Genomic DNA, 12,679 nt, shown 5'->3' on the forward strand with positions numbered 1-12,679 from the left:
CTCGCGTTCTGCAATGCTCAGACATTTCGCTTGAGCCAAATAATGACATCAGTCAGGCATCACAGTGCATAGATTCAGGCTCGCATCAACCAAGGCCCACCATGCTCGCCAGGAGGAGCTGGAGCCTCCCAACGGCCAGGCTGGTGCAAAGGTTTGGCGTAGGAGGGAAGGTGCATGGCAAAGATCGACAGAGGAGAGGAAGGAGACTCGACGTGCGGCAGTGGTGACGCTGGTTGACCATTTGTACGCTATATCCACCACATTCACCGGTCGTGGTTGCTACACATCTGCAGCGTTGGATGTCTCGAAACAGGGCAGCCACGCCTCGAAGTGGTGGCTGCCTGGCCCCGAGAGCACCTCGGCCACCCACATCGCTGCTCTTTGCACACTGGCGGGCCCAGTCCTCCTTGCAAGTCCAGGCACTTAGCCAGGCCAAGCCATGGCACAACCCGAGCACAATGTCTGACGGCGCGTCCCTCTCGGATCACGTCGAGTGGGCTTTGGCCACCCAGCCAGCATTCACCAACCTCCCACCAGAACTCATTCTTGTCGTTATCGAGCACCTCTCCGTCTTCCACGCTCTCCAGCTGGCTCGGGCAAGCCGTCATATCTACGAGCTTGTCGCCACTCATGCCTATGCCCGCCACATCGAGACAGCGCTTCACAACGGAAACCCACTGGTTTGGGCGGTCAAGAACGACCTGCTCAAGACAGCCGAGAGGGCCTTGGCGTTGGGAGTGGACGCAAACGAGCCCTTTCGCCAAGGCCACGCATACAAATTCTACACACCGCTGCTCGTGGCGATCGAACACAAGAATGTAGCCATGGTGTCACTTCTGCTCCGTTATGGCGCCCATCCAGCAGCCTCAACTTCCTCCGACACGCCTCTGATGATGGCCGTCAGTCAGAAGAGCCCCGAGATCGTGCAGCTCCTCCTCAAGCAAGATCAGCACCACATTGGCAATAATACAGCATCCCCGTACAGACGAAGCCAGCTCGTGTCTGATGCTGCAAACGTACGTGGTGTCCAGGGCCACACGGCTCTTTACTACGCCGTTCTTCAAAACGACACCACTATGGTCGACCTGCTTCTCTCACACAATGCCAAACCCGACCTGCTCAATGCCTTCGGTCAGGCACCGCTAGCCACTGCCATCATGCATGGGAAGCTAGAGATTGTGAAGCGACTTCTGGACTCGTCCAAAGCATACGTGGTGACCAGAGATGACGGAAGGGACAATGGGTTCAGCCTAGCTGCGACACTCGTCCGACACGCCAGCGCGGGCGTGAGCATGGAGATCCTCAAAGCCGTGCTTTACTCGGTAAAAAGAGTCACCAACGGAAAGACATGGTTCGTTGTCCCAGACGAGGTCTTGCAGAGACAACTTGGCCGCGACAGGCATATGATGAAGCTTCTCCTTGATGCTGGCGTTGATCCAGACGTCAAATCGGCCGCTGGGGCGACCGTGCTCTAGGATCTTATGGGCCGCCCTCGGCGTGCAAACTCTCGGACAGAGATGGAAGAATTGCAGCTGCTGGTCAACCATGGTGCCAACATCAACCAAAAGGTCGCTGCAGATGCCGAGACACCAACGCCACTAATGCGTGCAGCAAAACATGGCCGTTACGACTTTGTGAAGTACCTCTTGGCAAATTCAGTAGACGCTTCAACGAAGAATGAGAAGGGCGACGACGCGCTGATGCTCGCCCTGCTGAACCATCACAAGCGTTGTGCAGAGGCACTTCTGAACCATGGAGTGTCCACCGGCGGCAACAGCCTTTCGACGCAAAGTTCCATCACGGTAGCTATCAAGGCGAAGTGGTTCAAAATCGCCACTAAGCTTATCATTCGAGGTGCTGACCTCGAAATTCAAGACGAACAATCCTGGACACCGCTTATGCATGCAGTAGCAATAGGAAACCTTCACACAGTCAAGATGCTCGTGGACAAAGGCGCTTTTCTCAACGCTGCAGGCGTGAATGCAGAGCAAGATGGCGCGAACGAAGACAAATCTCAAGAGACGGCACTCAACATTGCTATCCGAAAAGGTTTCTATGATATTGCAGCACTTTTGCTGACTTCTGGGTCATCAGTCACACTTGCAACTGACATGAACCCAGATCTGGTGAAGCAAGGCAGGGCATCAGGGGGGATCAAGCTGGCAGGACTCGTTACTAGATACATCAGAAAGAGCCAAAGACGTTCTGGTAGCCTGCCAGCAAGACAACCATCACCAGACCTCACGGCAAGCACCATGGAGGAGTCAACTATAGAGGCAGTGGCAACAGTGCCATTCGCTGCAGTCTCGTCACGGCTACGTCCCCGTGCTGGCGGCAGAGTAGTTGTGGGTGTAAATGAGTAGTGTCAAGCATGTGTTCAGAGGGTGAAGAAGGTGGGACTTTTGAAGGGTAGCATGTTATGACGGGTGGAATGAATTGAATCCTCATTGCTCAGGCAAGCCGCGTCGATTTGAACGTTGGTGGTCGTGCATGTCAGTTCTCGGAAGGATCCAAAATCCCTGCAGCTGCCTAGATCGAGAGCTCCGACACCTAGTGAAGCACCGACATTAATTAGGCAGCGACGGGCATTTGCCATGTCGTCTCCAATATAAACAACTCCGACTGTGTCCGTGACTTTGATCATAAAGTATAAATCTCAATCGAATAAGACTTGGGCAGTTCTGAAGAGCTCAACCCCCGTTGAGGACTTCCAGACTGCCGCATCTTCTTCCACCGGCACGGAGCAATCATGGCCGAGAAGTCAGTAGAGCATGCAAACCCCCCGGCGCTACTCAACCTGCCGACAGAGCTCATTCTCTGCATTGCCAGTCAATTGTCAACCCACGACACTCTACTCGGATTGGCTCTCGCCAGCCGCCAACTGAATGGACCAGTCACTGCCTTCTCACTCACACGCTACGTTCACCATGGAGCCGCCCCCAGTGCACCGCTGTGGTGGGCCTCCGAGCACCGCTTCCTCGAGTACGCGAGAAAAGCATTGGATCTGGGAGCCGACCCGAATGAGCACCTCGAAGATGCCGTGACCAAAAATCTGAAACGGAAAACACCGCTCGCCATGGCTGTGAGCAACAATGATGCGTCCATGGTCCAGCTCTTGTTAGACTACGGCGCTCACCCAGCCACGCTGAACTGCAACGAGACGGTACTCTCCATGGCTGCGAGACAAGGCAACAGCGAGATTGTCCGGCTCCTGCTTTCTCACGAGCGATCAATCTCCTCCGTGCTCATCAAAGAAGGCACCGTCAGACCATCAACGCGAACAAAGTATACCTCGACGCTTGTCGGGCTTCGGGACAGCAACGGATCATCGGCTCTTCATGCTGCAGCCAAGCAAGGTCACAATGATGTGATAAGCATACTTCTCGGCCACGGAGCCAGAGTCGACATGAGAGACGTCAGAGGAGAAACACCCCTCTTCCTAGCCGTGGGTGCTAATCTGATCAGCACCGTAAAGGTTCTGCTGGACGCCGGTGCAAACCCCCTGGCGATGGATTACGACGACAAGGCAAATGCCCTGTCGCAAGCGCTTCCGAGCTCTGGCATATTCAAGATGATGATAGAGCGGCTGGTCAAGAGCCATGAAGGGAGAACCTGGCTTGACATTCCAGGTCACCAACTCAACGGACTCCTCTATCAGGGGAACACTCGTGTTATTGAACTTCTCTGCACCCACGGCGCGGACCCAGACGTGACGGACTCCAATGGGCGCACAGCGCTACTGCGCAGGCTCCCGCCAGCACCTTCCAAGTACCGCCGCCGGCGGAATCCACAAGATGAGGTGGAGGAACTCGCCGCTCTGCTGGACCGTGGTGCCAACATCGAAGCCAGAGATCCTGCGGACCACCAAACTCCGCTCCTGAGGGCTGCCCAAAGCTGGGGCAGCGAGGTGCTAAAGTTCTTGCTGGCACGCGGTGCAGATGTTTCCGTCAGAGACATCGACGGGAATGATCCACTGCTGGTATCTATACATCATTGCACGGCCCATGCGACAATGATCCTTCTCGAGGCCGGCTGCTCAGCAATGACCGTGGACCGATTCGGTAGAGGTGCACTTGCTCTTGCCTCCAGGCAAGAAGATGCTAGCATCGCAGAACTTCTTCTTGAGCGTGGCCTCGATATAGAGGTACAGGATAAATCCTCCCGCACTCCTCTGATGCATGCTGTCATGGCTGGTTCGCGTGCTGCCGCCAGTCTTCTCGTCAAGAAGGGGGCCAAGGTTGACCACGTTGCGCGCTACATCTCAGACGAGAAGTTGGACATGTGGACCGAAGAAGCACCGCTGAACGTAGCTGTACGGCAAGGCCGTGTTGACCTAGCCAAAGTGCTCCTTCGGGCAGGCGCAAGTGCTCAAATGGCATACCAGCTGGATCCAGCCTTTATGCAGCATGCACAGGAGTCGGGCGACGACGAGATGGTACACCTTCTCATGAAATATGGAATGGAACACCCAAACTCGAGCTTGGACTGAGCCGGGCGTGCGAAGGTGTAATGAAGGAAATTCTCAAATGGCACGTACTGAACTTTCGGGACAGCAAGGCAACACAGAGGCCTCCACGCTTTGGCTTTTATGGGTGAGCAGAGCCGCTTTATGAGTTCAAGACAATCAGATACCAGTTTCATCACTGTTGCCGAATCCATCGATAGAAATTACAGCTTCGTCTATCTGCCATGCATGATCAAGAAAGACTATTGTTGCTGTTGCGTGCAAGCTTCAAGCACACGATACCCCACGTCTACGTCACAGTGCCGAGCGGCGGGCTGGTGTTTTCCTAATCGTGTTCGTGGCGAGTGATTCAGCTGTGCTATGTCAGTCTGAGAATGCTTTCCGCGATTGCCACAAGTACGTAGTGCGGCCAGGATAACTCTGGACAAAGAACGTGTCAGGTCAAACGGCATGAAAAAGTCCTACTTACTTGTCGGGCTCGCCAAAAAGGGTCATGAAGGCGACGTGAACCTGTTCCGTCAGGTCGCTGGCCTGTAAACTGCGGCCGTGCTTCTCAAACGCGAGGCGGGAGCATTCCTTCGAGGTTGGAGAAACGTGTTAGCCCATGCCTGCCTACTCAAGTGCTCCTCTTCAAGGAATCAAGTGCTCGACAGCCCTCCACTGGCAGCACCATGGTGTCATCTCCGAATCAAACAAGATGGGGAGAAAAACTTGAAAAACTCACCCTCGTGATAGCAGCACCTCCAAAGGCCGCCAACCGCAGCAGCTCATCCTCCTTCATATCCCCGCCATGATCCCACAGCTTCTCGAGGTACGCGTTCCTCCACCCCAGGAACGTCGCGATGCTGCCCGTCAACGTATCGCCCTGGCCACCGCTCCGCTTCAGCCCGCCCTGGAGATCGACAACCAGCGTCTCGTCGCCGTTGCTGATCAGGTCCACCCCGCCCTTCTGCACGATCGTGACGCCCCCGAGCGCCTTCGACAGTGCCTTGATGTGCCGCGCGGGGTCGCCCTCGATCTGGTCCGGGTTGTAGTCCTCGGACTTGACGCCCTTCCAGAGGCGCCCGAACTCGACGACGTTGGGCGTGAGGACGACCTCGCGCCAGCCCATGACGAGCTCGGGCGACTTGAGCACCAGGCCGAGCGAGTCGGCGTCCATGACGACGGGCATCCTGCGCTCCCGCGCCGCGGCCAGGACCTCGGCCAGCGTGTCGTGCATCAGGGGGTCCCGGCCCAGCCCGGGCCCGACGACGAGGACGTGCAGCCGGGGCAGCATCTCGATGATCTTCTTGGAGATCTCCTTGGGGTCCGTGTCTGCCGGGTTCTGTGACGAGCCAGCGTCAGAGGGCGACTGCCGCATGAGCGGGTGGACCATGAGGTTTGGGCTGTAGGTCTTGATCACGGCTGCTGCGCCTGGTGTGCAGATCACGTGGGACTTTTCTCAGAGAAGAAGAAAAGAACAGGTTTGTTAGCAATGTCCCGTCCTCAAGGGTACCGTCAAATGGTGAATAACTCACCATGTCACAGCCCAGGCGCGCGCTCGCCATGGCGGAAAAGTACGGCGCGCCCGTGTAATCTTCGCTGCCCCCGATGACGGCTACGCGCCCAAGCTGGCCTGTTCCATGTCAACGAGAGTGGTCAGTAATGCGTGGTCTGCTAGAAAGAGAAAAAGGACACAACGGCTACATAAGACAAGTTATGAACCCCGTAAATTGCTCACCTTTGTGGAATTTCCCCAGCATTGGCGGCACGATCTGGCGCACCTTGGCCAAGAGCTCTTTCGTGGCGGATGACATCTCAGGCTGTCCTGTTGCGGGTGGGCTCATGGCTATGTGGTAAGCTGCAGTGTTCTCCAGTGGCGTTGGTTTTCGGTGATTTTCTAAATGCCAATGGGCGTGGAATCGGAGTTGTGAGGGGTGGCGGGTGGGAAGGCTGTCGTGATTGAGTTGGCAAATGTTGTGAGAGTGAGTCGGACAGTCTTGTGTCAAGAATACCTGGGGCTTCTGCGTCGTGGATTGCTGCTGCGGGGCAGGCGTTGATGATGTTGAAGTCTGTGTGCTGGTAACACTTGTCAATCTTACGCAACGCACAATTATCAATTGAGCTTCAAAATTGTTTTGTTCCGCTGACTCTTGTTTATTACCTGAATTTGACCTGTTTATAATCCTTTGTACCTCGAGAGCAGGAGCTGTCGCCTTAGATGGCCTGACGTTTGAGCACATTGTGATGATGGAGGCATGACATCAGCATCCACAGCTCCACACCGCAGCTCATTCAGCCATGAGAACGACCATGGTCGCTTCCACCAGCAGGAAACTCTTGATACAGTCACGATATTTGGCCTTTGAGGCAGTGCATGTCCTCTCGTTCTTGCAAGCCAATTGAGTCACATCAAGATATCATGGTGGATTATCGTGCTGGTCCTCGTGTAAGCTCTACATCCCACCAAATGTTCGCCTGCCTACCTCAAGCATAAAATAGCAACTCAAGGGACTGAGACACAAAGCATTTATTACTTCTAGCAATACAACTGGTAGAGGGATCGGCCCCGTTGTCATGGCAAATATTCTTGTCTGAAAAAATAGGCACAAGAGTCAGACAATTAAGAAGAGCTGCAAACACTAGGCCCATGCAGCCCGAGCCCCGGCACAACTCATGACGCCAACTGCCGGAGGACGAAAGAACCATCGCAACATTGTAAACCACCGATTCCAAAGATACGAAGCAGCGCACATGTCTCCATTCTAGCAGCCCATGGTGTACAAATATCTTCACTTCTTAAGCTCCGGTTCGGGAGTACTGCCAGTTGTGGGGAATCCCATGAAGATCTTGAAATAATCCTGTTGGTGAAGAGACTTGTTAGTCGTCGGGGTCGAGGGACTAGGTCGATGGGAACCAAAGCTCGGAAAACTCACGTAGATCATCCACTGCAGGCCGGTCAGCGTTCCAATCATGACAATACGGACAGGCAGGCCATTCCACAGTCCACCAAAGCCGATCTCACGGTAGTTGCGTCCGACGGCGGCGCCGAAGCCCTCACCAGCCTTGCGATTGGCATTCAGCTTGCTGACCAGCACATCCGCTGGATGGGAGACAATGGCACACAGGATACCGGCCGCGTAGCCACCAACGAAGCTGACCCCTGTCTGAGCAGCCTTGCTGTAGTCACTCTTCTTTCCAGGCAGCCGAGCGTAAATCATCTCGACAATGGTCTCGAAGGAGGCAAATTTCATCATGGTGTAAGGAATTTGTCGACCCCATAGCGGGTACAGCCCCTTGTACAGGCCGCCAATACCTTCGGTGGCTGTAATCTTGCGGAAACCGTCAAACGTGCCAGTGTAGGCAGCCGGGATGGTCGTCTGCATACGGACTTTGACGGCTTCAAAGGGACATAGGGCAATGTCGGCAAGGAACTCGGCCGAGGCGGATGCGGCAAGGTAGAGCACCGTCTTGTTGTTTGCCGCCCTCTCCGGACCAGCGAGATCCGAGTACTTCTTTTTGAAGTATTCATACCAACCGTACTTGAAGGCTCCTTGGGCAGAGTAACCCAACAGGGTTGGACTCCATCCAGTGAAGATGCCGCGGAGTCCTTCAGCTCGGTATATCATGCCCCATGCCTGAAAGTTGCCCTTGTACAGAGACGAATTGACCTGGCGACGACATTTGACGAGGTCAAGAGGTGTGACGGCAGTGTGAGTCAAGCCCTATGGAGGCGTGCAGGGGTTCGCACGCCGCCCGCCGTTAGCTTCAATCCGGCGCCAGAGACCGATCGTGGACGCGGGATGCGAGATGGGTGGACCGGCACGGTCGGGCGAGTTGTGGGGCGCGGGACTTACACAGGCCATAAGGCCACCAAAGGTGCATGCTGCATAGTACTGGCTCGAGTAGAGCTCGAGCTTCTTGCCGGCCTTGGCTTGGACAGCACCAGTGGCCTTGTCGAATTCCTTCTGGGCTTCTGCGCTGAGCTGCTTGGCCTTGTCCTTGGCATCGTCTGCCAAAGAGTAGGCGACGTAGAGCTCCGAGCGAGCCTGGCGAGGTGTCGCGCTGGTCGTGAGCGTGGTCTTGGCATCAGGCTGGCCTGAGAAGGCCTGCTGGAGGGCTGTGTGGCTTGGGAACAGCGACGGCATGTTGAGGGCCTTCCTGGTGTTTTCAAGTATGGCCTAGCATGAATTATTAGCGTCCCGGCGAGCTCGAAGCTGACGATTGTAGTCTTGGCGAGATGACGACGCAAGCAATTGAGGTTGCGCCGGTGACGGCAATTGTTTTGAGGGTGGTGAACTGGAAGCTCTTGCCGGCAAACTCACTACGTGATTGGCCCTAGGCGAGGGCAACGGGTCAATAGGAGGACGCGAGAACGCGGTCCTGAAGCTCTAGAGTGTCGTCGCCAGCGATGACAAAAAGGCAGGGCACTGTAGTCCTAATGAGCTCCAGAGAGGAGTGGAGAGAGGTTGTGGCACAGGGAAGCACGGAGGGAGAGAGGTAAGCGCCGGGCGACGGGGGAGTTAAAAAGAGCGCACCTCGGCGGGCAAGCACGCTGACGTGCAACCACCACCTCGTGTTCACCAGGGCATCCTGCACATCGCGCGACTCCAACTTTGGCACACAGCCTTTGAAGCTTCAGCGACCTGAGGTGTGCGGCAGGAGCTTTCTACTGGTGACTAGACGCTAGATGACGTTCTGCGGGGCTCCTTCCGCAAAAGTGCACAACCAGCAAGCGTTAACTCCGACCGGCCTCCCTCTCTGGTCCTTGGACTGCGGATCAGAGACAGGAGTTGTTCGGGCACGCAAACTACTTCATTCTATGCCTTGGTCAAATCAGCATTGCGTGTCCTTAGCATCACGCAAACCACAATAGGGTAATGATGCAAGCGCCGAGGCAGTGATCGCATCGAGCATCAGCGGCAGGCCAGGCCCTGGCATCCGGGGCAAGCCGTGTTCGGCCGAGCCCCACTTCCCTCTCAAGGGGGCCCGGACGCCTGTGACTTTCAAGATCCACCACGCTAAGGGATTCACGACGCATTTTCCACAACGCCCCTCCCTTCAATTCCAGACAGCGATTGCGCAGAATCATAAAACGCCATCTGCTCCTCCCAGCGAACGCAATTGAACCTGGCCCTGTGTCAGAGCTCGTACTTCATCAGCAAGGAAGGCCGTTGTCGAACTCGATAGTCATCCGACACCAATAGCACCACGTTCTCCCTCACCCAGTGGCACTGCCAGAGCATCAGCGACAAGACACGACCATGGCGGCGCAGATTATGAACGCGCGGACGCATATCGGCCCTTCGCCTTTGTCGAATCCGCCGTTTGTATCGAAATGGTCAGCCAGATATCGCGGGGTAGGTCAACTCAACCCATATTTCCCAACGCCAGCCATCGCCTTTTGTGAAGCCCCCAGTCACGATATGGGCGATGGCAACAATGCCAAATACCCTCACGACACTCTCCTTTCAAAGCCACTTTTCATCACACATGTCCACTCCACTCCCCAGCAGAAACGACATCTCACTAACTTGCGTCTTGCCCATCACGACTAGGCCACCGTACAAGACCTCGAGCCCCCTTCGGCGCTGTCTTTGAACCCCACCGACACCGTCTCCATGGCTATGATGTATGCCTTTGAGCGCGAGTACACGCACCTGACAGTCGTGGACTCGGACACGCGCGCGCTCATGGGCTACATCGCGATCCCCGCGCTACAGGCCAAGCTAGAAAGTGGCGCCGTGGCCGGGGAGGATCCCCTCTCCAAGGCGATGATGCGTTTCCAGAGAAAGGGCAAGAAGTACACCATAATTACGCTCAACACGCCACTCGAGGAGCTCGAGGCTTTCTTCGAGGGATACACAAGTGGTGGGCAGAAGCAGGAGTTTGCGGTTGTTAGTGACGAGGACAGGAAGTTCGTTCTTGGTGTGGCGACGAGGTCTGATCTCGAGGAGTTTGTCAAGAGGAGGCCAGCGTAGAATGGACAGGCCTGATGGAGACCATTCTCAAGCACGTTGTACAGGTGCCACACCATAGTTCTCGGGGTTCCCCAAACTCAACCGAGATCTCTCACGACTCGTACGCTTTTCTTTGGATTTCTCATGGGCGTTCTGGCAAATGGCATACAAGGGACAAAAGTTCAACATGAGGGACGACGGGAAACCTGCAGGCATCGCCAATTGGCGAGCCAACACTGCACTGCAAAACTTCAGTGGCGCATCTTCAACGACGGCCACTGATAGTTCGGGTTTAATCTCACAACAAGACTGGATATGGGCGAGAGCGACGCAATATTGGAGAAACTTGAGCACACAAGTCGCAGAACGTCGAGGCGGACACGCGCACTTTGAAGAGCTGACATTGCATATCACTACTTTGAAAGCACAATGCTCCACTATGTAGCAAAGAATACCCATTTCATCGTACGCTCCTCTACGGGATAAAGTCATAGACCATCTTGATAGTCTCGACTTGGCCTCCCTTCTCAACGACGACGTGGCGGACATACCTCCTCTCGCCGTCGATGGTCTGGAAGCCCCAGATCTGGGCGGCAGTCCAGCCGCCCTTGGGGTCGACGTTCTCGACCGAGTTGTAGAGGTGCAGAGCGCCGTTGGGACCGGTGGCCTCCTCGGGCCCCGTGAGCCAGCCCTCGCCCATGAAGGCGCCGTGCTTCTCGACCACCCAGGTCTTGACGTCCTCCTCGGTGACCAGCTTGGAAAAGGCCTTGCAGTTGCCAAAAAGCCAGTCCCCGTGGGGGCGGGACTCGCCGTCCACGCAGCGGTTCTCCTGGGTCGAGGTGAGCTTCGAGGCGGACTGCAGGCTGTCAATGTGGACCACGTTCTCGGTCGAGGTGTTGGGCGGCGTGGGCGGCCCGTCGTACTGGTTGATGTCCACGTAGATGGTGGCAAGGCCAATCGACTTGCGGATGAAGAAGCCGATGCCCTGCAGAGCCAAGGCCTTGTCCGTGTCTGTGGAGAGAGTCTTATTCTGTTGAATCAGACAACGAGGCAAGCACAGAATATGGTCAGCCTTTGTGCTATCATCAGGAGACTTGTTGAAATAATAGAAGCTCGGTCAGCTCGCAAGCGGTGAAGCTCGCCGATTGAGCCAGGCTGGATTGTTCAGATCTCCGGTCCCAGCTCATTTGAATGTTGCGATGCTTTTGAGAATGCTCGAGACTGAGCTTATGTCCATTGCTTTACTAGGCAGAGATGCCCGGAATTCAAGGGCATGGCTGGTTTTATGCCTTGATGCATCGGGTTTGATGTCCTCTTGGCCTGTCTGAGCGGCACTCGAAGCCAAGGCGCTTGCCAGTGCTCGCAAGCCGAGGTCCAGGTGCCACATGCTGGCTCGACTCCTCCTGCACGCGCAGTAACGAGAAAGTGACACCCCTGCGTCACCGGGAGCTCTTTTGTTGTCCTCCTTCTCTTGCTGCGTCTCTCCTACTTCACTCGGGATCATCGGAGTTCGCGAGCCGAGGTATGCCGAGGTATGCCCAAGGACTGACTGGTGCTTCAGGACTAACGCGGGCGGAGGCGGGCACTTTTGGAAATGAGAGAGACTGGGCACTTACGAGCATCCACTTGCCGTTGAGGTCGGCGATGGTCTTGTTGGCGGGGGCGGCCATGGCTGCTGGAAGCGTTTGATTGAAGACACGGAGGAATTCCTGCGAGGAGAAAAGCGCGGCTGCAGTGTTTGCGAAGGGTGCAAGTGTGCTCGCGAGAAAGGTGTAGCGGTTCCCAGCAGGAGCGGACTTCGTGCGTTTGAGAGAGTCGGACCAGACGGACGGTCGTGAGGTGGGCAGTTGGCTGTTGCTCTTGGTGGGGCCGGGCACTTTCTTTGGGCCAGGGTCGACTTCAGCCTTCTGTTATCTCGATTTCCAACACTTTTTTCTTTGATACCTTTGGTAAAGAAGGAGGGGGCGGGCGACCTCATGACGGATCCAAGCAGCGCATCAACGACATACTTATACTGCATTTCCCCGTGGGGTGATATGAGCTCCCCTGGTCAGCCTCGCGTTCACATGGGACAACGCGCGCTCCAACCAACAGTCACCAGGCCTCGCGCATGGAGTAGTCGTGAGGGGTCGGGACTGCAAGGCTCGCTTCGGCCAGTGAATGAAAGGCAGCGGATAACCTCGCATTCCCCTCCCGAAAACGGTCCTCGCGGTGCTGCCCTGCCAGGCTGATCCTGGCCTGCTTGAGGGGCAGTACTGCGTAGGCAGCTCTCAGA

At 55.9% G+C, this 12,679-nt stretch overlaps 6 protein-coding genes across 6 annotated transcripts; 3 read left to right on the plus strand and 3 right to left on the minus strand.

Annotated features, from left to right (window-relative positions):
* Window positions 1–458: 458 nt before the first annotated feature.
* B0I36DRAFT_364568 (ankyrin repeat-containing domain protein) lies at window positions 459–1,475 on the plus strand (the record flags this gene model as incomplete). Its single annotated transcript, XM_046158986.1, has 1 exon — window positions 459–1,475. One exon carries the CDS (start codon window positions 459–461, stop codon window positions 1,473–1,475), a length of 1,017 nt encoding a protein of 338 aa, XP_046010157.1.
* Window positions 1,476–1,517: 42 nt separating this feature from the next.
* B0I36DRAFT_364569 (ankyrin repeat-containing domain protein) lies at window positions 1,518–2,343 on the plus strand (the record flags this gene model as incomplete). The annotated part of the gene is made up of 2 exons (XM_046158987.1): window positions 1,518–2,126; window positions 2,305–2,343. 2 exons carry the CDS (start codon window positions 1,518–1,520, stop codon window positions 2,341–2,343), a joined length of 648 nt encoding a protein of 215 aa, XP_046010158.1.
* A 2,587-nt stretch (window positions 2,344–4,930) lies between these two features.
* On the minus strand, window positions 4,931–6,291 carry B0I36DRAFT_375296 (Ribokinase-like protein; the record flags this gene model as incomplete). Its single annotated transcript, XM_046160354.1, has 4 exons — window positions 4,931–5,041; window positions 5,190–5,900; window positions 5,983–6,080; window positions 6,186–6,291. The coding sequence occupies 4 exons, from the start codon at window positions 6,289–6,291 to the stop codon at window positions 4,931–4,933; spliced, it is 1,026 nt and encodes a 341-aa protein (XP_046010159.1).
* A 665-nt stretch (window positions 6,292–6,956) lies between these two features.
* B0I36DRAFT_326945 (mitochondrial carrier domain-containing protein) lies at window positions 6,957–9,065 on the minus strand. Its single transcript, XM_046154408.1, has 4 exons — window positions 8,770–9,065; window positions 8,302–8,625; window positions 7,381–8,169; window positions 6,957–7,305 (listed from the first exon to the last, which is right to left on the minus strand). The coding sequence occupies exons 2-4, from the start codon at window positions 8,590–8,592 to the stop codon at window positions 7,237–7,239; spliced, it is 1,149 nt and encodes a 382-aa protein (XP_046010160.1). The 5' UTR covers window positions 8,593–8,625; window positions 8,770–9,065; the 3' UTR covers window positions 6,957–7,236.
* A 643-nt stretch (window positions 9,066–9,708) lies between these two features.
* On the plus strand, window positions 9,709–10,425 carry B0I36DRAFT_364573 (uncharacterized protein; the record flags this gene model as incomplete). The annotated part of the gene is made up of 2 exons (XM_046158988.1): window positions 9,709–9,804; window positions 10,003–10,425. 2 exons carry the CDS (start codon window positions 9,709–9,711, stop codon window positions 10,423–10,425), a joined length of 519 nt encoding a protein of 172 aa, XP_046010161.1.
* A 410-nt stretch (window positions 10,426–10,835) lies between these two features.
* On the minus strand, window positions 10,836–12,367 carry B0I36DRAFT_326949 (uncharacterized protein). Its single transcript, XM_046154409.1, has 2 exons — window positions 12,021–12,367; window positions 10,836–11,434 (listed from the first exon to the last, which is right to left on the minus strand). The coding sequence occupies exons 1-2, from the start codon at window positions 12,072–12,074 to the stop codon at window positions 10,880–10,882; spliced, it is 609 nt and encodes a 202-aa protein (XP_046010162.1). The 5' UTR covers window positions 12,075–12,367; the 3' UTR covers window positions 10,836–10,879.
* Between the last annotated feature and the right edge of the window lie 312 nt (window positions 12,368–12,679).

The sequence above is a fragment of the Microdochium trichocladiopsis genome (assembly GCF_020744255.1).
Source record: "Microdochium trichocladiopsis strain MPI-CAGE-CH-0230 chromosome Unknown B0I36scaffold_7, whole genome shotgun sequence".
Taxonomy (NCBI): domain Eukaryota; kingdom Fungi; phylum Ascomycota; class Sordariomycetes; order Xylariales; family Microdochiaceae; genus Microdochium; species Microdochium trichocladiopsis.